General features: G+C 41.4%; 1 protein-coding gene across 1 annotated transcript in view; it reads left to right on the forward strand.

The window, feature by feature from the left end:
* Nucleotides 1–19,603, forward strand: part of LOC137504740 (probable cation-transporting ATPase 13A4) — a 169,098-nt gene extending 149,495 nt beyond the window's left edge. The window contains exons 24-30 of the mRNA XM_068233323.1: nt 2,963–3,059; nt 4,886–4,958; nt 6,112–6,286; nt 8,568–8,755; nt 11,978–12,066; nt 16,149–16,229; nt 16,998–19,603. Of these exons, the coding sequence (XP_068089424.1) occupies nt 2,963–3,059; nt 4,886–4,958; nt 6,112–6,286; nt 8,568–8,755; nt 11,978–12,066; nt 16,149–16,229; nt 16,998–17,240 (946 nt within the window). The 3' untranslated portion in view covers nt 17,241–19,603. The remainder of the gene's footprint in view (nt 1–2,962; nt 3,060–4,885; nt 4,959–6,111; nt 6,287–8,567; nt 8,756–11,977; nt 12,067–16,148; nt 16,230–16,997) is intronic.
* The last annotated feature ends 4,623 nt before the right edge of the window (nt 19,604–24,226 follow it).

Raw genomic sequence — 24,226 nt, forward strand, 5'->3', positions numbered from 1 at the left:
ATAACTTTATCACTACTTATCACAATGAACTGATCTATATCTTGTTTTTCCCGCCACCAATTAGGCTTTCTTTGGGGGGTACATTTTGCTAAGAGCCACTTTACTGTAAATGCATTTTAACAGGAAGAATAAGAAAAAAAATGAAAAAATTCATTATTTGTCAGTTTTCGGCCATTATAGTTTTAAAATAATACATGCCTCCATAATTAAAACCCACGTATTGTTATTGCCCATTTGTCACGGTTATTTCACCATTTAAATTATGTCCCTATCACAATGTATCGCGACAATATTTTATTTGGAAATAAAAGAGCATTTTTTCCGTTTTGCATACATCACTATTTACAAGCTTATAAAAAAAAATAGAGAGAAATATTTCATCTTTACATAGATATTTAACCACTTTACCTCCCTTGCTACGCTTATCTACTCCCCACAAAACTTTACTTGAAGCTCAGGGGAGTAGATAGGCGTACTTGTGGTAAACAGTGTGCTGTATGCCCAATAAGCTATCTGATTATGTATATAGGGTATCATTTTAATCGTGACAAGTGAGAGAATAGATTTTGTGTTGTTTGACAACTGAGGGATAAGTCATGTGATTTTTTTTTACCGGAAAACTGAATGAAAAGCAATAAAACTGTTATTTTCATGTACTCTATACCCCCAAATAAATACTTGTAAAAACAACAAAAGTGACAGCATTGAAAAGAGAATACACAGTTACCCTAGGGACTTAGCTTTTAAAATATGTATGCCATGAGAGTGTATTACTGTTAATCATGAAGATAAGGGCTTTTAATTACTGATAGAGTACAATGAGAAATAAAAAAACACAAACCAGAAACTAATATATTATCACCATACATTGTACTAGGAACATTATTTAAATGTTGAGATAACCAGGACAAATTAGAAAATACAATGTGTGGGTATTACCTATGGTAACATTGTTTATTTGAAAACTATAGTGCATGGAAATGGAGAAATAGTGTATTTTTTCTTTTTTTCTCTCATTTTTCCCTTTAAAATGCACAGATAATAACATAATTACTAAAAGCAAATATCACCCTCACAAAGCATAATTTGTGGCAAAAAAAACAAGATATAGATCATTTACATCTGATGAGTAGCAATAAAGTTATTGGTGAATGAATGGGAGGAGCGCTGAAATGTGAAAATTGCTCTGGTTTTTAAGCAAAAAACCCTGTGGTGCTGAAGTGGTTAAAAAGTTTAGACCCTTAGGTAAATATTTATGTTTTTTTTTTATAGTAATGTTTTTTTTTGTTTTTTTTTATTAAACATTTTATGTGGGCATTTTTGGGAGGGTGGGATATAAAAGTGTTTTATTTGGGGAAATATTGGTGTATTGTAATGTTTTTGGGTATTTACTTGTAGTTTTACTTTTTGGCCACAAGATGGCAATCTCGATTTTTTTTTACATGACGTCACTCTAAGCGTACAATGTACGCTTAGAGGGACACAGCTTCAGAAAGAGCGAAGCTTCCGAGAGAAGCTGTCGCTTTTTCAGCGGGGGAGAGGAATCAATGATCGGGCTCCCTAGCCCGATACATTGATTCCGTGGCTACCGACTCCGCGGCCGGGAGTGCGCGTGCACGCGCGCAATCGTCCGCTGGAGCGCGCGGGAGCGCGCCTGTCCTCCTTGACGTTTTTATACGTCAAGGAGGACAAAGTGGTTAAAGTTAAAAATCGCTCTAAAATGTGAAAAATCATTTCACTTTAAAGTTGGATTTTACATTATTTTTTGAAAAAATGAATGCAAAAATATTCTTGGAATTTTTTGCTCATCAGTATAAGGTAGCCTCCAGACAATGGTGCAAACGTTAGTTGTTTATGTACCTGGCTGAAGGTGTGTACTGTCTCCAATATGTTTAGACAAACCTGATATAACTACATTATATGCTAATGTTGATGTCAACATACACTTTCGCTTTAATAATACTTGTTTAAACAGTTCACACCTTCAGTCCTACACTTAATTAATACCTGCACGGTAGTATCAATCAAACTGCTGGCTGAAGTAAATGGATTACCTGTACTTATAAAATGTCTAGGTATCGCCTTGTTTGAACTTGTTTGAACTTTGAAGTTGCTCTGTAGAAGTGATGAAATATCTTCTAAAATTAAATAAATGTCCAATGAAAGCTACTTCATTTTTATTGGATAACCATGACCTGGTTGCATCACATAAATCAGGAAAAAACATACATTTTTGTATTAATTTCGTCCGCCGACAATGGACCATTCTCCCCATCTCCCAGTGGCATAGCAATAGGGGTTGCAGAGGTTGCAAACACAATAGGGCCCTTGGGCCCTCCCTCAACCGCAGTATTAGCTTTTCATTGGTCCAATGCTGGTAATAATCACTTCTATAGATGCTTTGAATAGTTGTGATCATTAACAAACTGTTCCCCATTCCCTTCTTGCACTTCTGACACAATGGTTGTCCTTGGCAGGTTTTGGTGTACTGTATCAATTTTTATGTATAGAGTGCTTGCAGTGTAAAGCTTGCACTGGGGCCCAAAGCTCCTTAGCTACACCACTGCCAGCTCCTGATGTTGGACTATGTCCAACCAGAAGCATAATAGCTGTTGCTGGCTTCACCACAGTCAAATGAAATACGAAACATCGTTGGGCTCTCCGATCCCCTCTGGCACCACATATTATAAGTATTATTGACTTTAGCAGACTCCCATACATGATTCTTCAGACAGTTTTAGTTTTTGGCATGTGCACATTTTCTAGTTCTTTAATAAACCACCTTCAAAACATCTGTTGCTTGCAGCTCCACACTCCTTCATATTGTGACTGACTGAATGGGAGATGTACGGCAGGCATGATTCATATTATTGGGAGGAATTTTAACTTTGGGTCAAGTTGATAAAGATTTGTAAGTGTAATGTTAAAAACACTATTACAATTTTTTCATACTATTTAACAGGGAAGGTCGAGCTGCCCTGGTCACTTCTTTTTGCACATTTAAGTACATGGCTTTGGTGGGATTAGTCGAATACATCAACATACTGCTGCTTTACTGGGTAATATTGTCATTATTCATTTTATTGTTTTGTTGTTATTATTGAAGTGTTGAGTTAATAGTGAAATCAGATTTTAACTTACAAATAATCTTGCTTAATATGTATCACCTCTCCATACTGTCAGCTGATAAAACAGTTACTGAAAATTGCTTGGAAATGCTACTGAGTTGATTCCTGTAACAAGATCATATTTATATAATGGCAGAGATAGCAGCTGAACTTCATCAGCTTAATCAGGTTTAAGTCAAGATTGAGGCATTATAGTGAGCTGAACACAATTGATTAGGGGTATTTTATGTAAAGTAATGCATAGTGGTGCACACATGTCTTTGGGCAAACAGCATGCATACTGTATGTTGGAAATTAGCAAGCGTCTGTCTAAGTAACTACTAGCTTTTCACAAAAATGTTATTGTTAAAAAAGGCAGTACTGTTAAAATGAAGACTGCAGCTTAAGTGTGTTTATTTCACTTATTTTGTATGACAGCACAATCTTTTGTAGAATTAGACAGAGTGAGGCATAAAGGAATACTGTAGGGGGGTCGGGGGAAAATGAGCTGAACTTACCCGGGGCTTCTAATGGTCCCCCGCAGACATCCTGTGCCCGCGCAGCCACTCATCGATGCTCCGGCCCCGCCTCCAGTTCACTTCTGGAATTTTAATTTTTAAAGTCTGAAAACCACTGCGCCTGCGTTGCTGTGTCCCCGCTCTCGCTGATGTCACCAGGAGTGTATTACGCAGGCCCAGTATGGTCTGCGACTGCACAGTACGCTCCTGGTAACATCAGTGGGAGCGACGACACGGCAACACAAACGCAGTGGTTTTCAGACTTTAAAGTCTGAAATTCCAGAAGTGAACCGGAGGCGGGGCCAGAGCATTGGTGAGTGGCTGTGCGGGCACAGGATGTCTGCGGGGGACCATTAGAAGCCCCGGGTAAGTTCAGCTCATTTTCCCCCGACCCCCCTACAGTTGTCCAGCAGGGAAACATTCAGAAGTAGCTTAAAGTGAACCTAAACCTTAAAGGACACAAGGAAAACGCAGAGAAATCCACCCCGTGTGTATTTAGAAAGAACAGTCTGTCTATTTGTCCCTTTGTAATTACAAGTGTAATTTTAGCTGTCATAGTCGCATCGCACCGTGGGTGTCCTGAAACCAATGCACGGCAATGGAACAGCATGCTGCAGATTCTCGCACAGCCACATCCACCCGCCGTCCCCTCCATACACTTCCGCATCTCCCGATGTGGAAGTGACTTGGCCAGTAGCGCAAGTGTTGACATGCGGCTAGGTAGCTGCACTCGCATCACTCCGCAAATGGAAAAGGGCCCTTATGCTATTAGATCTCTCATAGACGGGTACATGGTTTGAAATATAGAGGCTGACATTTATTTCATTTTAAATAATTCAGATTGCCTGGCTGTCCTGAAATCTGACTGGATTAGCTGCATTTTGGTATGTGATTCAGATGCTACTGCAGGCAGAAGAGATTCAGATGACTGCCAGGCAACTGGTATTTTTTAAAAGGAACTAGATATGCTAGCCTCCATGTCCCTCTCAGTTCAGGCGTACTTTAAAGGTTTATATGAATCCTAATTCTTGAAGGTTAGAAAATAAATATTATGGGGGTCTATCTATAAAGGTGCAGGCTGCACCAATATCTGGACTTTGCTTATTTAGGGCCTGAGCCCACTGACGCAGTTGTGTCCGCTTTTCAGTTACACATCAATGTTACAGATGCTGAGAAGCGGACAGAAGCGGACACAACTGCGAAATTAGTGGATTCAGGACCTAAAGAGTGATCAAACTGTACTTTTTTGTTTTTTTTTAGCAAAGAAACATCTTTGGAAACAACCAATGGCTCGTACATGATTTTCCTATTGTGTTTGCAATTTTCCTTACAAGTAAGTAAAATATTGGCATTCATTTTTCATATTTTATATGGGTTTGATAAATGTCTGGTAAACACACACACACACACACACGCACGCACGCTCTCACGCACGCACACACACACACCTTCAGTATACATTTTTTTTTATTTATTTTTTATACATTTTGTGATAGTGGTCCTTTAAGATTTTATCCTTGGACCTTATCGCTTCAAATCAGCAGTGCTAATGCCTACATTAGTGTTTCTCTTGTACAAGATTAGAAAGTGAGCCTTCATTTATTAGCATATTTGTGATCTTATCACCATCATTGATCACCATCGTCCCTTAATTATCAGCACATTTATATTAAAATCTGATTTTCTACTACGTCAATAAAAGCCATAGATGTATCCAGGAGGACTACACTGACCATTAAAGAAAGCACCAAATTTAGGGGCAGTAGCGCTCTGAGCCAATGATGGGAGCTTTAGGCCTCTGCACCCCAGTGTTTTAATGGGCACTTTGTTGGTTGAGACAGTAACACCTATTTTTCTTCTTGGTCTCTGTGTAATACATGCACTTATCCTCTAAACATTGAAGACATAGTTTGAGTACAAAAGTCGGGTACCTAGAAAATGAAAGCATCGGCAATGGCAGCTGTCATTACCTTAAAGGGAACCTGAAATGATAAGATATGGAGGCTGCCATATTTATTTCCTTTAAAAAACAGCAGTTGCCTGGCAGTCTTGCTTGTCTCTTTGGCTTCAGTAGTATCTGAATCACACACCTGAAACAAGCACGTTTGTCAGACTTAAGTCAGAGCACCTGATCTGCATGCTTGTTCAGGGTCTATGACTAACAGTATTAGAGAAAGTGAATCAGTAGGACAGCCAGGCAATTTGCCTTGTTTAAAAGGAAATAAATATGTCAGCCTCCATATCCCTCTCACTTCAGGTTGCCATTACGTACCCTATTATGAAAAATTCAAGAAATAAGCTCACAAGTCACAACCCCAGCGCCATGCTGCACATATGTAATTATTCTTCAGTGTTTACCAATTATTTTGAATGAAATATTATTTGTATACCTTGACTGGAAGTGTAAAATATTTAAATACGAGTGTACAATGCTTGTTTAGTTGTTATTTTTATTTTAATAACTTATTGCGTTTTGTGCTTTTCAGTGAGTGCTACTCCTGCATACCCAAAACTGGCAAAATATAGACCTCCAGGCCAGATGATGTCTCCCTCGATATTGCTTTCAGTGATCTTCAATGTTACCTATGCAGTGGCTATGCAGACATACGCATTTCTTATGGTTCAGCAGCAGCCATGGTACAGCAAAGATGACATATTTAGGTAGGTGAATCACGCAATCACATATTCACTGTACTCCACTTTCAACAAGTGGGAATTAAAGTCACTGCTAGACATTTTGTGGAAAGTGGTTTTACAACTAATTTAGAGGTGTTGCAACTTTACCGCTTGTTATATTAAAGCAATGCTTGGATGCTATTCACTATAGATGATTTTGTAAGAGCATAACATACTTGTATCATACAGTAAACACATCAGGGCTAGACTGCAGGCTCATAAGCATGCGATTCTCCCCTTATTATTTATTGTATTTTGCCAATTACCATGGTAGTTCTACCAAAACAAAATGTGCTTGCGTTGTTCCATGTTCTTGCAGTGTGTATGTATTTCTAATTCTATTATCACATTTGTCTAATATACTATCGTGGATAATAAGTATTTGTTACCTGTAATTGTCAATATTCCATTCCGCATAATGCTAAGAAAAAGTTGGCTTTATTTCAAATAAAAAGAAAAATAATAACACTAATAACAGTATTTTTTTAGCTGTCTGTACCAAATAGGAACATACAGTTAAAATGTTAATCAAAAACTACTTTAAATAAATATTATTTCCAGAATGTGGGCATGAAGGTAACTTGAGGTTCACTTCAAAAAAATCCTAGTGTTTCTGCTTCTCTATAAATTAACTTGGTACTCAGTTTGGAGACATACTTTGATTACTAGTGCTAATGTTAATGAAGGCCATTTGAAGAAAAAGTCTTCCTGTGTATTCCTGTGTATTCCTGTGTATTCTTGATTCATCTCTGTTTAATGTCTTCTAAAGCTTGCAGTTTGCAGACACTTAAACATTTTTAAATGCCTTGATGAAAATATCATTCAAGTCCCAAATACATAACACTGTTTCATGCACCAATTTTCTGTTGAACACAGGGCTACATATCTCACAATCATGATACCCCAGCCACAGGAGCGTGACTGAGTAGGCACGTGGCCTGAACCACACGTGAGCAGTAGCCCTTGCAATTGTGGACTTTAACACCAACACACACACACAGACACAAAGACATACACACTTTCCGGCCCCATACTTACCGTCAGAGCCGGGACAAGGTCCCCCAGCACCCAAGGCTGAGACACCAAAGTGCGCCCCTCCATCACTCCCACTCCAGCCGTCACACACTGATTGCTATTAGACTAAGAGGCACCCCAGGGCCCCCAACCTCCTCAACACCTTAATCTCTAGTTATCTGGCTTGCAGTCACTGCCATTTTTCCCCTTTTCTTATTTCTCTCTGCTTCAAACACAATAGGGGAATGATAGCTGAGCGAGATGTGTGCCCCTCCTACACAGCGCCCTGAGGCTGGAGCCTCTCTTGCCCCTGAGGCTGGAGCCTCTCTTGCCTCTGCCTCAGCCCGGCCCCATACTTACCATAACCATATTCTCTGCAACACTGATCTGACTAATGGATAGGTGAAACACAACAATGAAATAGAGGCTTAAGGTCGCATGACAGGCCTTTTTTATAGGGCCTGGGAGGAGCCTGTACAAGGTGAACAAGGCACCTAGTAGGACATAAGGTTGCTAGAATCTGCTGATTAGTGGACCAGGGCATTCATGGATTTGGACCAAAGTGAAATAAGTGACTGATATTTGTTATGAATTTGAGGTTTCCCAAATCAGAAAAGTAACACTAAAGGATACTGGTGAAACTTTTTCCTTTAGTAAATCAAATGAGCATTCAGAAGTTTGCTTGGAGACCAGAAGCAATTACTTTCATGACTAAACAAAAAAAGAAGAGAAAATCAGGAAGATATTAATACGTTTCATATCATGTATGGGTGGTACGTGGCATAATAGGTAGCATGCCCACCTTGCAGCACTGGATTCTTGGTTTGAATCTGAGCCTGGACACTATCTTGAGTTTGTACGTTCTCCCTGTGTTTGTGTGATTTTCTCTGTGCACTTTGGCTACCTCGCACATTGTAAAAGCATGCAGACTAGTTAATTGCCTGCCATCTAATTGTCTTTAGATTGTGATAGGAAGATATACTGTAACTATGACAGGGATTAGGCTGTGAGACCCTCTGAGGGGCAGTTAGTGACTGACAAGACTATATACTGTGTAAAGTACTGGGGACGATGTCAGCACAATATAAATGCTAAAATAAATAAATGTGTATGAATTTCTTTCTAGAATTAAACTTTGTGTGTTTTATAGTTCATATTTTATATAGTTTGACTCTGTGATGATCTAAACTGAATAACAATGTCAGTTATACTATATGTGCTAATGACGTTCTTCAACATTGGTGTTTCCTAGTGCCTGTCATCCAGGAAATGAAAGCTTGAATCGGAATCTCACATATATTTTAATACATGAGAGAAAGAAAATAAACTATGAAAGCTTTGAGAGCACAACGCTGTGGCTGGTATCATCCGTGCATCTAGTAATATTGTCTTTTGTCTTCTCTAAGGGGAAACCTTTTCGACAACCATTATATAGGAACTGTGAGTACTGAATTATATTATTATTATACACTACACATCACTGAGTTGATGCATCTGATCAAAGTGATAGCTAAATATTACAGTGTTCCCAGGCTGTATTTAGTTTGGTCCAATAATTATCTCATACTGAAACTTTGATTGTCCAGCTCAGCATTTGTGCAGTTCACTTTTACATTAACCACGTTTATTTGTTTTCATTTCTTATGAACCTATAACAGTCTGAAAATTACAATAAGAGAGTAAATAGGTTGCAGGGTTCTTCCCAGAACTTTTTACCAGCTGGGTGGCATGAAAAAGTACCCGGGCCGGGTGGGGAGCGATGGGAGAATGCAGGGTCGGCGCAACACTACTTACAGCATAGGAGGAGGGTGAGGAGGTGAGCTGATGACAGCCCGGTGCCCACTAAAGTCATGTAGGTGGATCACCTGGCTTAAAGAGCCTAGGGAGAACATTATGTTGTAATGGACAGAAAACACCTTGATAATCTTATATAGAACACATACAAAAAAATAACATGATTTGTCCCAATTTTCTTTTGTATAACCATTTTAAGCAAAAATATCACAGTGACTTCTGCAGGATGATGGTGGAGTACTAACCAAATGGAGTACTAACTCAATCCTCCCGCAAATGATTGAGCACAGCGGCCCGCAATTTTGCAGAAAATCCGATCAATACATTTGGCCAATTTGGGCCTGACATTGGCCACATTTTCGATAGGTCATGCTATTGGCGGTATTGGTCTTCATTCTATTAAATTTATTGAATGGTCGATCAGCCACCAAGCTGAGTAATGTATGGGCACCTGTAGTTAGTTGCATATCATCTTAAATCAGGTAGGTGGCCAGCAGGACCAAAACCCCTGCATGGAGCAGTGTTAGTGCAGACTAGGGCTTGAGGTTTGGATCTGGAGTAGACTGACTGGGCACTCTGTGTAGGGAGATTATTATGTAAATGCAGGACCCTCTGCATACTGCCTATGTTACTGCCTATGATGTGTTACAGTAATAGAGTATAGTACCATATTAGCCATAAGTAAAGGCAGGAAGAAGTTTTGCGTCAAGACAGTACTGTGATTGGCTAACTTTAAAAGACTCTCTAAAATATAAGATCCTATGTACCAGCATATTCCAAGTTACAATGGTAAATATAGTAAAACAATAATATTTTAAAATATATACCACATTACCACAACAATCAATTATTATTATTATTTATTGTATTTATAAAGCGCCAACATATTACGCAGCGCTGAACATTAATTTAGGTTACAGACAATATTTAGAGGTGACATACAGCAATATGACAATACAGGAATACAAGAAAACCAGATCACACACCATAGTATGAGTACAAGGTAATGCTTAGTCAGTCACTGGATGGAGCATGGAGATTAGGCAGGTTAGGTTCACTCAGATGCATAGCATGGGTGCACAGTAATGGAGGTGCAAGATCAGGTAGGACACAAAAGGAGGAGGACCCTGCCCAAAGGCTTACAATCTAGAGGGAGAGGTAAGGACACGAATGGTAGGGGACCAGAGTTCAGCTGTAGGTTTAGAGCACTTGTGAGGGGTGGTAGGCCAGAGTGAAAAGGTGAGTTTTGAGGGCTTTCTTGAAGATGTTGAAGGAGAGGCTGCCCTAATGGGTGGAGGTAGGGAGTTTCATAGTGTTGGAGCAGCTCTTGAGAAGTCCTGGAGGCGTGCATGGGACTGGGTGATTCGGGGGGCGGTTAGGCGAAGTTCATTGGAAGAGCGGAGTGAGCGGCTAGGTGTGTACCTCTGAGTAAGATCGGAAATGTAGGTTGGACAGGTTTTGTGGACAGATTTGTAGGTCAGACACAGTATCTTGAATCTGATTCTGGACTGGATAGGAAGCCAGTGGAGGGATTCTAGGAGCGGATCCGCCGTGGTGGAGCGATGGGAGCAGTGGATAATTCTGGCTGCCGCATTCATGATGGACTGCAGTGGGGCTGTTCGGGTCATAGGGAGACCAGACAGCAGGGCATTGCAGTAGTCAAGGCGGGAAATTATGAGGGCATGGATGAGGAGTTTGGTGGTGGCAGAGGTCAGGAAAGGGCGAATCTTACAGATGTTACGAAGGTGGAAGTTGCAGGACTTAGTGAGGTTTTGGATGCGGGAATCAATGCTAAAAGATATAAATATACTGATGTAGTACACACTGTATTTATTTGTACATGCATAGAACAATTGGACTGACTCTAAAACTTTTCTCCTGACTTATTTCTATTTGTTTTTACTTTATCTACTTGCATATAACATGTAAAAACGTGCTAAGAATCAGATGAGTTGTCTGTCAGTATAAAGGCAGCTATACACTGATCGATTGCCATCAAATCGACCAACAGATAGATCCCTCTCTGATCGAATCTGATCACAGAGGGATCTATTGGCTGCCCATTACTTCACACAGATTTTGAATCGATTTCAGCTTGAAATTGATTCACAACTTGTGGAGCTGCCACCTGCTCACCGCCCCCATGTGCTTCCCGGGCCAGCAGTGATACTTTATCTGTCCGCCGGCACGAGTCCCCATCCATGCTGACACTTTCTCTGGCTGGCATGTCTCCTCTTCACTTCCTGTCCTGTGACGAGCACAAGTACAAACAGTAGAGGGCGCTCTAGTTTTTAAACTTCAGCTTGTCACAGGAGGAGACAGGAAGTAATGAGGAGACAGGCCAGCTTGAGAAAGTGTCAGCACAGACCGGGGACAGGTAATGTATCACTGCCACTATGCAGCGTTGGTCGATCACCGCTAACAACGCGCTCCCGACCCGTCTGCGATCGAGCAAAATTTGCCGCCGGGACAGATTGATGGAATTGATCGATTTCGGAAGGAAATCAATTGGTCAACATTTGCGTTATCGATTTCACAGCAGATCACAGTGATCAAATCTGCTGTATATCGGTGGGAAATCGACGCAGTGTATGGGAAGCTTTAGCGAGATAGCTAATTCAGGTCTTTAATTGCTCTGATACAGCACTAATGCACACATAAGAGCACAGGCAGTAAATCAGATGCTGCATGTACTGTATTAATATTCCCTTCAACAGTCCAGCCTGTAACCACTAATGGTGTGAGCAGTAGGTACATAGACATGCAGTGTAGCTAGCTACTGTGCCTGTGTTGGTTGTTTGGTGGTGCTTATTTAAATTTAAAAACTTCTAGTTTGTTAATCCTGAAATGTTATTTCTTGTCTCCTAGATTTATTTGTAGTGATACTGGTTATAGAAGTAACGTTCAACATATACTTCATTTTTGCTGATTTCAAAAAGTTTTACCTTGATTTGGAGGTAAGAAAATTATTTTTTACACAAGTTACATGGAATAACTTTGTCTACCAAAGACAACTACATATACATGTACTTTATGCTGTTCCATTGATAGTAACATTGTTATTACATCTAGCTGGTATGTGTGTTAAATGCAATTTCAGAATTCACAAAACATCTGCCAAATGAAAATATTTAAACACACCATGACATACTGTAGATAACAATACTTTTTTTGAGAATGGATTGATCATTGCCCAAGAAAGCTGATGACCAGTTTACTCACCAGTCAAAAACAGATCAGGGGTAATACTCAGGGGCGTAGCAATAGGGGGTGCAGAGGTTGCGACCGCATCGGGGCCCTTGGGCCAGAGGGGCCCCGTAGGGCCCTCCCTGAACTGCAGTATTAGCTCTCTATTGGTCCTGTGCTCATAATAATCACTTCTACAGATACTTTGAATAGTGGTAATCATTAACAAACTGTTCCCCATCCCCTTCTTGCACCTCTGACACTGTAGTTGCCATTGGCAGGTTTTGGTGCACCGTATCAATTGTTATGAATAGAGTGCTTGGGGGGCCCCATGTAAAACTTGCATCGGGGCCCACAGCTCCTAAGCTACGCCACTGGTAATACTTTATGCAACAGTGAAACTTGGTCAGATTCTTTCTCAAAGCAAATCTGGGACTTTTTTTCAAGCCAAAAATGTAGGTACTTCCCTCAGGAGAGAGAAACCTCTGGATCCTACAGAGTCCCTTCCCTCTTTGTCCCCCCATTCCAGAGCTGGGACCCCAAAATTCCATGGAGCTTACCCGCAATGCGCCAGCATAGATGGCTTGCACATGTGCAGTAGCTCAGAGCAATAGCTTTGGCTTGCCAGAAAAAGCCAAACCCACTCAGCTCCATGCAGAAGCAAGCTATCTGTGCCATGCCAGTTAAGCTCCATCAACAAACTTTGTCGAAGGGCTTGTGAGGATCTCGGTGCTGGAACAGTGTGGAGGAGGGTGGTGGAGGAACCCTCAAGAGAATCCAGAGCCTTCCCTCTCGTGAGGTTAGTATCTAAATTGTGACCTTTTTTTTAGCGTCAGAACCTGACCAAAATCTGATTGCACCCTTGTTCTCACTTTGAACCAATAAACTGTTTAAAATCATCAGACATTTTTCTTGTGGCAAGGCTAATTGGTTCAAAGTGATTGAATTTTCAGAAAACAGTCAACTCAATTATGACTACCTTTAGTTTGACAATATCATTCTAGAATACACCATATTTGAATGACATACCCTACAATAGTCATAGACTGGTCACTCATAGATCTTCTGCCCTGAAGGACCATTACTAAGAAAACATACACCATTCATTTTCACACTTTTGGGACACAGTTCCAATCATTGGGCCTGCCTGATTCACTAATATTTAGACTGCATTGATACTGTATGTAAATGTTAGGGCAAGTTAAGCAGTTTGCATAATGCACATTATGCAGATAGCATACATGCGCTATGCAAACAACATGAACGCTACCCTTAAAACATGTGTTGAGTCATCTAATAATAATGCACATCATTTGAAGAACGCATACATTGTTGCATAACATACTTTTGTCAGCTTTTTAATTGTAAAAAGCCAGAATAATGCAACATGTATACAGACTGTTTCAGACCTCATCAGTGCATGACATGGATTAATATGGCTCTATGTGATGGGACTTAATGTACCCAGAGTTACAGATTGCCCAGCAAGCTCATGTTGAACTAGATCTCCTAGGTGTGTGTAAAGGGCTAAAAAGGACCAAAAAGCCCTCTTACCTCCTTAAAAAAAGAAGGTATTTGCAATTATTCAGGTTGGAACGAGCATATAAGGTCTCCCACAAATGGGCATAAGATACCCCAATGCCAGGCCATTATACAATCAAGTACTGAGTGTATAGTGATGTCTATCTAGCAGAAAAAATAGAATGAAAAAAGAAAAAAAGGAGTGGTGTGGGGAGATTGCAACCTGGCATCCCAGATAAGGGAGAATTTGGTGTCAGCTCCCTGTCTGCGGTATATGGCCTCATGAAAAGGCAGGGCAGAATTTACAGTGTGTATCCAATCAGACAAAGTATGTAACATAGGTTGAATCCAATAACATGTCAACAATTTTCTTGCAAAGCGGAGATAATGGGTAAGATAAAGTCCTTTTTGCCAATATTTAGTAAACATAGTTTAGGGTCAAGGTTCACTGTTCCATCCATCTTGTCATGAAGAAATTTGATGACTTGTTCCCAGTAAATGTTGACCTCAGGATAGGATTTTAAAATTTTAGGAGATGGAAATAGAGACATTTTTCTTTGTTTTTCCCTTTAAAATGCATAGAAAATAAAGTAATTGCTGAAAACAAATACCACCCCCAAAATCCTAATTTGTGGCAAACAAACATGATATAGATCATTTAGCTGTGATAAACAGTGATGCAGTTATGGCCAAATGAATTGGAGAAGTGCTGAAAGGTTAAAATGGCTCTTGGCAGTAAGGGGAAATAGCCTGTGGGGTTAAGTGGTAAAAATAAGAGTGTATACTCTTTTCTTATGATGATTATACATTCCTATTAAATAAACCTAATAATATGAAAAAATATAATTTTATGAAAGAGCAATTTCACCTATCTGATTTTGCCTATAGTCAACATCATGTAGCATAAAAAAAGAAGCCTGGTGTATTTCCACTCTCATCAATTAAAACTCTGCTTGATAACCGGGTTTCTGTATAAAAAAAGGACTCTTCACATTATGTCCTTAGGGTATTATGTATATATGTATGTACAGTATGTATGTATCCTCTAAGGCTCTATTCACACCTACTGTTTTCAAAACGCCGGAAATTTTTGCCAGCGTTTTGCAGGAGTGATTTTTTCCACGATTTCACGCGGAAAAATCACTTAACACTGCGGCGATTTTGGCGCAATTGCGATTTGCGCTTCTATAGCACTGAAACATGATCGCCTGGAAATCGCCTGAAAATGGTGCAGGCTACACATTTGCGTTTGGCGTTTTTGCCCGTTTTGGGCAATTTGTGGCGATTAGCTCAAATCACCCAAGCAAGAAGGGCCCATAGGGTTTCATAAGGCTAGCGCTATCAAAAAGCGATAGCGTTTCAGCGTTTTGCCGAAATCGTGGCACAACACTCTAGTGTGAATGGGGCCTCAAATGTTAAATATAAAGGCCTTTATAGCAATTTCTTTCACAGCTACTTTTGTTGCTGCTCGTCATGTTCAACATCACCTCTTTTGCTTAGATAATTTATTATTATCAAATGTATGGCAAGGTAGAAAAAAGATTTATGGTGTGGCACATCCCATACTGAGTAATGAACACGGGCAGTAAACACAGGTGAAAGCTTCACTGGCCACTATGGCTATGCCTGCGACTGAAAACAACTGTCACTGGATGTGTGCTCCGCTAAGGGTAAGAAGGAACAGTTCAATCAGTTTCAAAGAGATCACAGGAGCGTGCACCTTCCATCCAAGGCTTTATTTCCACATAGGTGACAGTGCAACAATTCAAAGTGCAGCAAATCGCATCAACATGCATAGTCAAATATGAAGTGACGGACCATTGTGGCAGTTCTTACGTGTCCATGCTGTAGTGGGTCAGTGGAAAGGAGGTGGGTGGTAGGCACAGAGGTGGCGAGCGACGGCCGTTTCGCGTCTCCTGACGCTTGGTCACGCTACGTGCCACTGTGGCACGTAGCACGTGGCACGTAGCGTGACCAAGCGTCAGGAGACGCGAAACGGCCGTCGCTCGCCACCTCTGTACCTACCACCCACCTCCTTTCCACTGACCCACTACAGCATGGACACGTAAGAACTGCCACAATGGTCCGTCACTTCATATTTAACTATGCATGTTGATGCGATTTGCTGCACTTTGAATTGTTGCACTGTCACCTATGTGGAAATAAAGCCTTGGATGGAAGGTGCACGCTCCTGTGATCTCTTTGAAACTGATTAATTTATTATTATCATCATTTATTATTTATACATCATTTTGTAATATGTATTTCAACTGCAATAAAAAAATCATGATGTGCTGTCCAAATGATTATTATTTATATAATTTATTTTCAGCTTGTCTGTACACCCACCAGCTGGAGAATACACATGATAGTTCTACTTGCTGTAAATCTGGTGGTACTATTTGCAGTGGAGGTCAGTATTATTGTAAATGAAAATATCGAAGCTGTATGATGGAATACTTCTTTTTGTTTTTTGATAAAAGTAAAAAATGACTAGTATTGATATGACAATAGTGTACTTAGTACTTTCAAAGATGTGGTGCAGTACTTCAAAGATGTGGTGCAGTACTGAGTGATTCTTCCTCCTCTAAAAGGATATGTGACCTTACAGCATGATTAGATTAATTTAACCTCTAAATTATTTCTGATCAATAACGAGATTATGATGCACTAGTATATTTTTCATTTATAAAGCACCAATATATTCCAAAGCACTGTGTAAAGAAGAATAGATATAATGTACACCATAATGTGTAACCATACATGAATAGCACATATCCATGCGATAGGCATGTCTGACAAAACTGTTTTGGATAGAAAACAACATAATGTATAATAAATTCAGATTGGTAGAGAGGGGCAGCATCAGTGGAAGAGGAGGAGAGGTGGATGAGGTGAGCAGCTGAGTACAGAATGGACTGGAGGGAAGTCAATGGGTTGGTAGGTGGGTGGGCCACAGAGGAAGATGTTGCATTAGTTAAGAGTAAGACTATACATGATCAAGGTGTGCACAAGCATTTTTGTAGTATCTTGGTGGTTTGAGGTTATTGGGTTGTTATATACATGTATAGCTATAACAGACAGTGACACATAGAGTGATGGCAGGCGATCAGAGATTTTGAAGTAGAAGATGATAATATATACCGTATATGTCCTTTCTTGACTGGAATCTCATTTTTAGGAGCTCATCATGGATAACAGAGCTCTCTGGAGGATTTTGAAGAAATGTCTAAGATTAAAGCCTGGCAGCAAGTATAAAAAGCTTCAAGCAACATTGGCAGGAGACACAGAATGGCCACCAATTGGAGAAACAATATATTGCAGCAAGATGACTAATCTCCAGAGCAATGAATACACCAACCCAGCTTTCCAACAAGATGAGGTTCCAAATGGCGTATGTTCACATAATGTGCAAGTCATTTAGAGACAATAAATGCATGCCACTTTCTTTATGCATCTATACCCAACAAAATCTGTTGATAGACTTGGTGCAGTGCTGGGTTAGGGCAGAACAGCCTGCATAGTTCTGTTTTTTTACTGTGGAATATGCACTTTATACTAAAGCCAAGCCACAACCCTGGCGTCAGCAGCTACAAATCAGCAGCAAATAGAACCAAAGAGCAAAAACTACTGACTTCCGTAAAGTCAACAATGGCAACATCCATCATTCCTTTGTGGTAAGTTATCTTTAAAAAAGGCAAAAATTCAAAGCAAAAAAGGCTACACTCTGCAGCAAACTGTACACCAATTAGAAAGTGATCAAAGTAGAGAGCTGCCATTAAATCTGCTGATAGGAATTGACTAGAGACTATAAAATGAAGTTTGGAGAAGGTTGCATGAAATCTTTTTTTCATACTAGCATTCAACAATCTTAAAGAGACTCAGATATGAGTCTTCCTGCTGTTTTTTTTACTTACCTGGGGCTTCCTCCAGCCCCATAAGCATGGATGTGTCCCTCGCCGTCCTCCCCTGGTAAATGGCTCAATGACATCAGCGGCGGACCTTCTGCGCGTGTGTGGACCCCTGCTGATGGTACTCAGTCAGACTGAGTCCGACTGAGCGCATACCGGGAGTTGACTGCGGCTGAACGGAGGACTGCCGGAGGACGGTGAGGGACACATTCATGCTTATGGGGCTGGAGGCAGCCCCGGGTAAGTAAAAAACAGCAGGAAGACTTATCTCTGAGTCTCTTTAAGGCCTGTTTCGGCGGGGCAATGCGATTGGATGTTCGCATAGTTCCGCAACGCTAAAAATAGCCTTCAGGGATTTCCGCGTTAATACATGGTAATCCCCCTTCTGGCTCAAATCCAAATAGGAAGTGAGGCCCTCTAGCATTCACTTCCTGTGGCCGAAATAAGAAATGTGCGGAAGTCTATTATCAAAATATGCCTTCACGCATGTGCGCCGCAAGGCAAAACCCTGCATAGCCATAGTCTTACATGACTTCCGATCCCCGGCACGTCGCCCTGCATGCTGCCCGACAATGCACAGATGCTCTTGCGTCAGATGTGATGCTTCCGGCACATCACATCACATCTAGTGTGAAAGGCTCCAGAGAATTTTGTTGGCCAAGAGTCACCCTACGGTAAAAAAGGGTAACCCATCGCAGTGAAAACATCCTAGTGTGAAAGGGCCCTGAAGGAGAAGCTTACTCTTTGCCTTGGCCATTTACATACAGCCTTACAAGACTTTTAAATGTGGATAAGAGGGGGAAATTTCCACCTGGAGAAAAGGGTAAAGCTTTAAGGAGTACTGCATTCTGGGTATTTTGTTCTCAGGTAAGACCTGCAGTAAAAAGTGCAGAGCAAAATAAGAAGTTTCTAAGATGTAGCATAACTACCTTTTAGTCCTTCAGAGAAGTCTCAAAAGTATTCATTTTAGTAATAAGGTTGACTTAATGAGGAACTCCAGTGAAAATAATGTAATAAAAAAGTGCTTCATATTTACAATTATTATGTATACATTATTTAGTCAGTGTTTGCCCATTGTAAAATCTTTCCTCTCCGATTTATATTCTGACATTTATCTCATAGTGACATTTTTACTGCTGGCAGGTGATGTAAGTGGAAGGAGATGCTGCTTGCTTTTTTGGCAGTTGGAAACAGCTGTTGTTTCCCACAATGCAACAAGACTCCCATAGTGTGATGTCAAAACCATGGTCCTGACATCACACTTTGGGAGGGGTTTCACCACAATATCAGCCATACAGAGCCTCCTGATGATCCGTTTGTGAAAAGGAGTAGATTTCTCATGTAAAAGGGGGTATCAGCTGATTGGGATGAAGTTCAGTTCTTGGTTACAGTTTCTCTTTAAATTTTATTCTACTGAGAACTTTGCCCTGTGGATTTATCACAAATTGCTACTACAACTGCACTGTGGATTACAATAAGTCATCTCTACCTATTTGTCCTAAAAAAAACCTTCTTGGTGACGTTGCTTGCTGATGAAAATAGTCTTGCTGTATGCAAACCTATTGCTTTTTATCATTCATGAACTCTGGGAGCTAATAGCCTTCTGTCATGGTCAGAGACAATAGTATACTGTAAACAAGGCTAAATGGAAATTACAATAAGCTTTTTGCTTGAAATTGCAGCCAAAAGCGCTAGTGGCCTGTACCTGGGAGGCTGAACTGCTGGACAAGTGTACAGTTCAGCCGTCTGTGCAAAAGGGGCCTAACACTTTTTTTCGTGTATTATGTTTAAATTGTAATGTTTATGCAATTTATGCTGAAACATCTCTTTTGTGTATACTTCTGTTATAAAAAAAAATAAAATGATTTAAAACATCCATTTAATGTCCAATTGATTTTGTGTAGACATTGTTCCTAAGATGCACAGGGCAGATGCTAGGGTGAAGATGAGGATTAGTGAGTGAAGTTAAGTATTTTTTGTTATCTTCACATAGCTAAATATGCCTCAAACACTCAAGGAATTACTCTCCAATGGTGAAGAAAATTGAAGCACTCACTCTCTGTAACAGGGCCAGCGCCAGCATCGAGGGAAAGGGTGCAATTGCCACAGGGCTCAAGAGCCTGTAGTGCCCTCCCAACAAGGTGTTTCCCCCCCCCCCCCCACTTAACTATTGCTCCATGGGGCCCCTGCAGAGTCTTCGGCAGAATAGTGCTTCACCTTGGTCAATCAAAATTGGAAACTGCACATGCGCGGCCCCTATCGAAAGAATGAACTGTGCGTGTGCAGAATGCTCACGGTGACAGGCTCATGAGCAAGTCAAGCGCTGAGTGGCCGCGCATGCGCAGTTCTGCACAACTCCTCAGGTAGTCGTCAGCTAACGTAGCCACAAGCAGAAGAACGGAGGAAGCCCAAAGGGCGCTGAGACCTCATGGACTGCGAGGGGCTGGAAGAAGCCCCAGGTATGCTTTTTGCCATTTTTGAGTCCTGCTCAGGATCCATTTAAACTACACCTGAAGTGTAATTTGTAACTTTGGGCAGCATGGTGGCATAGTGGTTACCTCTCTTGCCTTGCAGCGCTGAGTCTCCAGTTCAAATCCCAGCCAGTAATTTGTGATATCCGGTAAGCGCTCAGAATCAGTCTACGCACAAATGTTCACAAGCAATAGGCAATCCACAGCAGGTAAAGCAGAAATCTGCAGGGCAATGATTGCCCGCCCCCAACATAAAGAGACTCACCAGCAGGGCCGGGCCGAGGCATAGGCTGGAGAGGCTCCAGCCTCAGGGCACAGTGTAGGAGGGGGTGCACAATTCATTCAGCTGTCATTCCTAATTGTGTATGAAGCAGAAAGAAATAAGAAAAGGGGATACATAGCAGTGACTGCCAGCCAGATAACTAGATATTGAGGTGTTGGGGAGGTTGTGGGCCCTGTGGCTAACAGCAATCAGTGTGTGACGGCTGGGGTGGGAGGGATAGGGGGCGCACTTTGGTGTCTCAGCCTTGGGTGCTGGAGGACCTTGGCCCTGCTCTGCTCACCAGATGGTATGGCCAGATTGGGCCCGACTTCGCTTTAGGGGTATAGGCCACCCCTCGGCCTCTCAGGCAACCTCCACAGCTCAGCGAGCTCCACCTCCGGTTTCCTCCGTGGGCAGTCTCTTGCTGTTACCTCCAGATGAAAAATATAAAAGATGCTTCACATAGCGTAAGAGTGTTTAACCTCCCTGGCGGTTTTGTTTCATGTAAAGCTACCAGAGTGGTAGCTACATGAAACACCACTAGAGGGCGCATGTGTCCCTCTAGTGCGATCGTCGCCGGCACTAATAGCAAACAGGGGAGCGCGTATATAACGCGTTCCCCTGTTTGGCTTCTCCTGTCGCCATGGTGACGATCGGAATGACGTCATGGACGTCAGCCGACGTCCTGACGTCAGGCACACCCGATCCAGTCCATAGCGCTGCCCGGAACTCATTGGTCCGGGCAGCGCAGGGCTCTGGCGGGGGGGGGCCCTCTGTTGCCGCTGCGTGCGGGCGATCGCCGCAGAGCGGCGGCGATCAAGCTGTGCGCGCGGCTAGCAAAGTGCTGGCTGCGCGCACAGCACTTTGAATGGGCCAAATCGCCCCACCAGGGCCGGAGAAATCCTCCTGCGCGGCATAGCCCGAGCTCAGCTCGGGCTTACCGCCAGGGAGGTTAAGGGAATGGTTCCCACTTTTAGTAAACATTTTTTAAAAACAAAGCCGGGCGGAGCTACGGAGCGGCGCAACATCTGACGTCACTGGACGCAGTGACTGGTCGTTGTCAATTGAGTTAGTTGGCTATAGCCTAAAGCAGCGCAGCTTAATGAGAGGAGCGCGAGCTCAGCACACGCTATGCTAAGGTAGTGCAGCATAGCGTGCGTTGGTAAGTTATGCACACTCCTTGTAACTAACGGCTGCTCCACTCGTCCCGCCCTGAGCCTCGTCTTGCCTAGAATGTGATCCCAGCACTTTGATTGGCCCAATAGGCTCTCTGTCACTTGACAGGCAGCCTATTGGGCCAATGAATGTGCAGCGCAGCTTGATAAATCAAGCCCTAATTCTGCTGGAATATTTATCAGCATGCAGGAAATAAACATTGATAAATTCGTTAGGTTCCAGTGGCACCACCCTATCACATGTACACATCCAATTTTGAATGGCCAATTTTACCACCTCTTTGTAGTATGAAGGCCAACAGATTTTAAATACTATGAACAGCTTGTGTAGGTAAGCATTATAGTACGTGGAGGTGGTAAAATTGGCCAGCGAATTAAAATTGGAAATGTGTACCAAGTTTTAGGCTGTCTATTCATGGGTGAGAATTTAGTGGGTGTGCATCACAGAAGGTAGCAGGGGGAGGAAGGACACCAACTACAATATAAAGAAAACCTGAAGTGAGAAGAATATGGAGGCTGCCATATTTATTTCCTTCTTAACAATACCAGCTGCCTGGCAGTCCTGCTGATCTATTTGGCTGCAGTAGTGTCTGAATAAAACTAGAAACATGCATGCAGCTAATCTTGTCAGATCTGACAATAATGTCAGGCTAACCTGATCTGCTGCATGCTTGTTCAGGGTATATGGCTAAAATTATTAGAGGCAGAAGGCAGAGTGGAGGGGGGAACAAGGGAGAGCACGAGTGGCGGAGTAGGGATGGTCAGAAATGTCCATTTTTGATTCAGCGGAAATTCCAATTTCCGCCAATGCTAATTTCTGTTTTTCTGATTTTCCGTTTTTCAATTTCCGACGAGTATTTCATTGGTCATTTTTCAATAGTTTTTTTTAATAAGATCTGATTTTATGTTATCTGTGATTGTAGCAATTCTCTTCCATTTCATGAGAGGTCACTAGACATCCACTTTCTGACTGTTTTACTAGGATTTAATAATTGATTTCATCCAGTACAGCAGTGCTAGCAAATATTTAATCTAGTTGTTTATATTATATAGGCTGTGCATCGGATCATACTCAACTTATTGTGCAAGCTAAGACTTAAGCCATTATATAGATTGAAACATAGTAGTGTGAAATTATTTAATGTTTGATTATCTGCAATAAAGAAGATTTTATTTCATATACAGTAATTGCAGATTGAACTACAAGGCTAATTCTGAAACTCTGCACACTTTTCCATAGCACTTAGTATACCTGCACTGTTGCTCATTTGAGCTGACTCTACTGTATCAGATGCTAAAACAGGATTAAACTTAACCAGTTGTTGTATATTGGCAGAGGCGTAGCTATAAGTGGGCAAGGGGGGAGGGGCATATGTCCTGTGAGGGCGCTCAGCACAGCTGCTGCACCCCCATGTGCGTGAGAGGCGGCTTGCTGATTGCCCAAAGTGCCCCTTCTTCTCTCCCTCCCTCTGCAGAGGAGTGCAGAAACGTTAACAGCAGCAGAGAAGGGGAGCACATCTAGCTATGTAAACAGTGGGAATGGAGGCACATACACAGTATAACATAGGAGGAACTTATTGGCCCATACATTGAGTATATTACTCCTGGCCCTTATGTCAGTCAATATAAACTTTACCAAACTCTATCATATTGAAAGGAGAGACAAGTAAGGTCCATTTTTTGGTTGTGTGGTCCCTTGATCCTTAAGGAGGAATGTGCATTTATGTATGCCAATTACTTAGTAGAGGCTGTCAGGGGGAAGTTGGTGAGATACAATATGGAATATAAGGGGTTACTGTATTGTATCATTAATTTGTATTATCTTCTGTTAACTTTTCATGACCTCACTGGGTGGAACAGAAGATAAGGTATTTGATTAATACGGCTCCTGGCGGAAGGTAGTCAGAAGCGTGGCTGTGTAAGTGAGTGTATTTTAGATGGGCATTGTACTGGCCTAAGGATCTTAGTAGATATAGGTGAGTTTTGTATTCTAAAATATCATACTAGTAATAGTCTAATCTTAGGTTTGGGAAACGTCTAAAACTAATGTGGGAGTCAGATATACTCAGTTTACTAACAATTATCCCCCCCCCCCGCAAAAAAAAAAATGGTAGCTACAGGGGTGTCAGCTACCACAAAAACATTATATCTAGAATATCTAATGGCCGAAAGGTTACTAATCTAGAACTGAACTATAAGTACCATATGCATACCAAAACCTAATAGAAAAGAAAGTGATAGAGGAAATATAGCAAGGTGATATAAAGTGGGTATCTCTGCATCAGATTATTGACTCCATTGGTTAGGTAACTCAAAATGTATTTTTTTGTGGAGAGAGCCTACTCTTACATTTTGCACATCTAGCTGTCTAAAGGGGGGCACAACTGGCTATGTAAAGGGGGGCACATCTGGCTATTAGTGATGTAGTGAACATGAAATTTTCAGTTCCAGAACCTTGAACGCAAATTTCTACTAAATACATTCCTACTTATATGTGTGGTAGGTCAGAAGTGGGGGGAAAATAACTTATAGTAGAATCTGGAAGCTGCTTAATTTTCTTTTCTAAACTTCTAGGTTCTTACTGTATGTAA

The sequence above is a fragment of the Hyperolius riggenbachi genome, chromosome 4, assembly GCF_040937935.1.
Source record: "Hyperolius riggenbachi isolate aHypRig1 chromosome 4, aHypRig1.pri, whole genome shotgun sequence".
NCBI classification, from domain to species: domain Eukaryota; kingdom Metazoa; phylum Chordata; class Amphibia; order Anura; family Hyperoliidae; genus Hyperolius; species Hyperolius riggenbachi.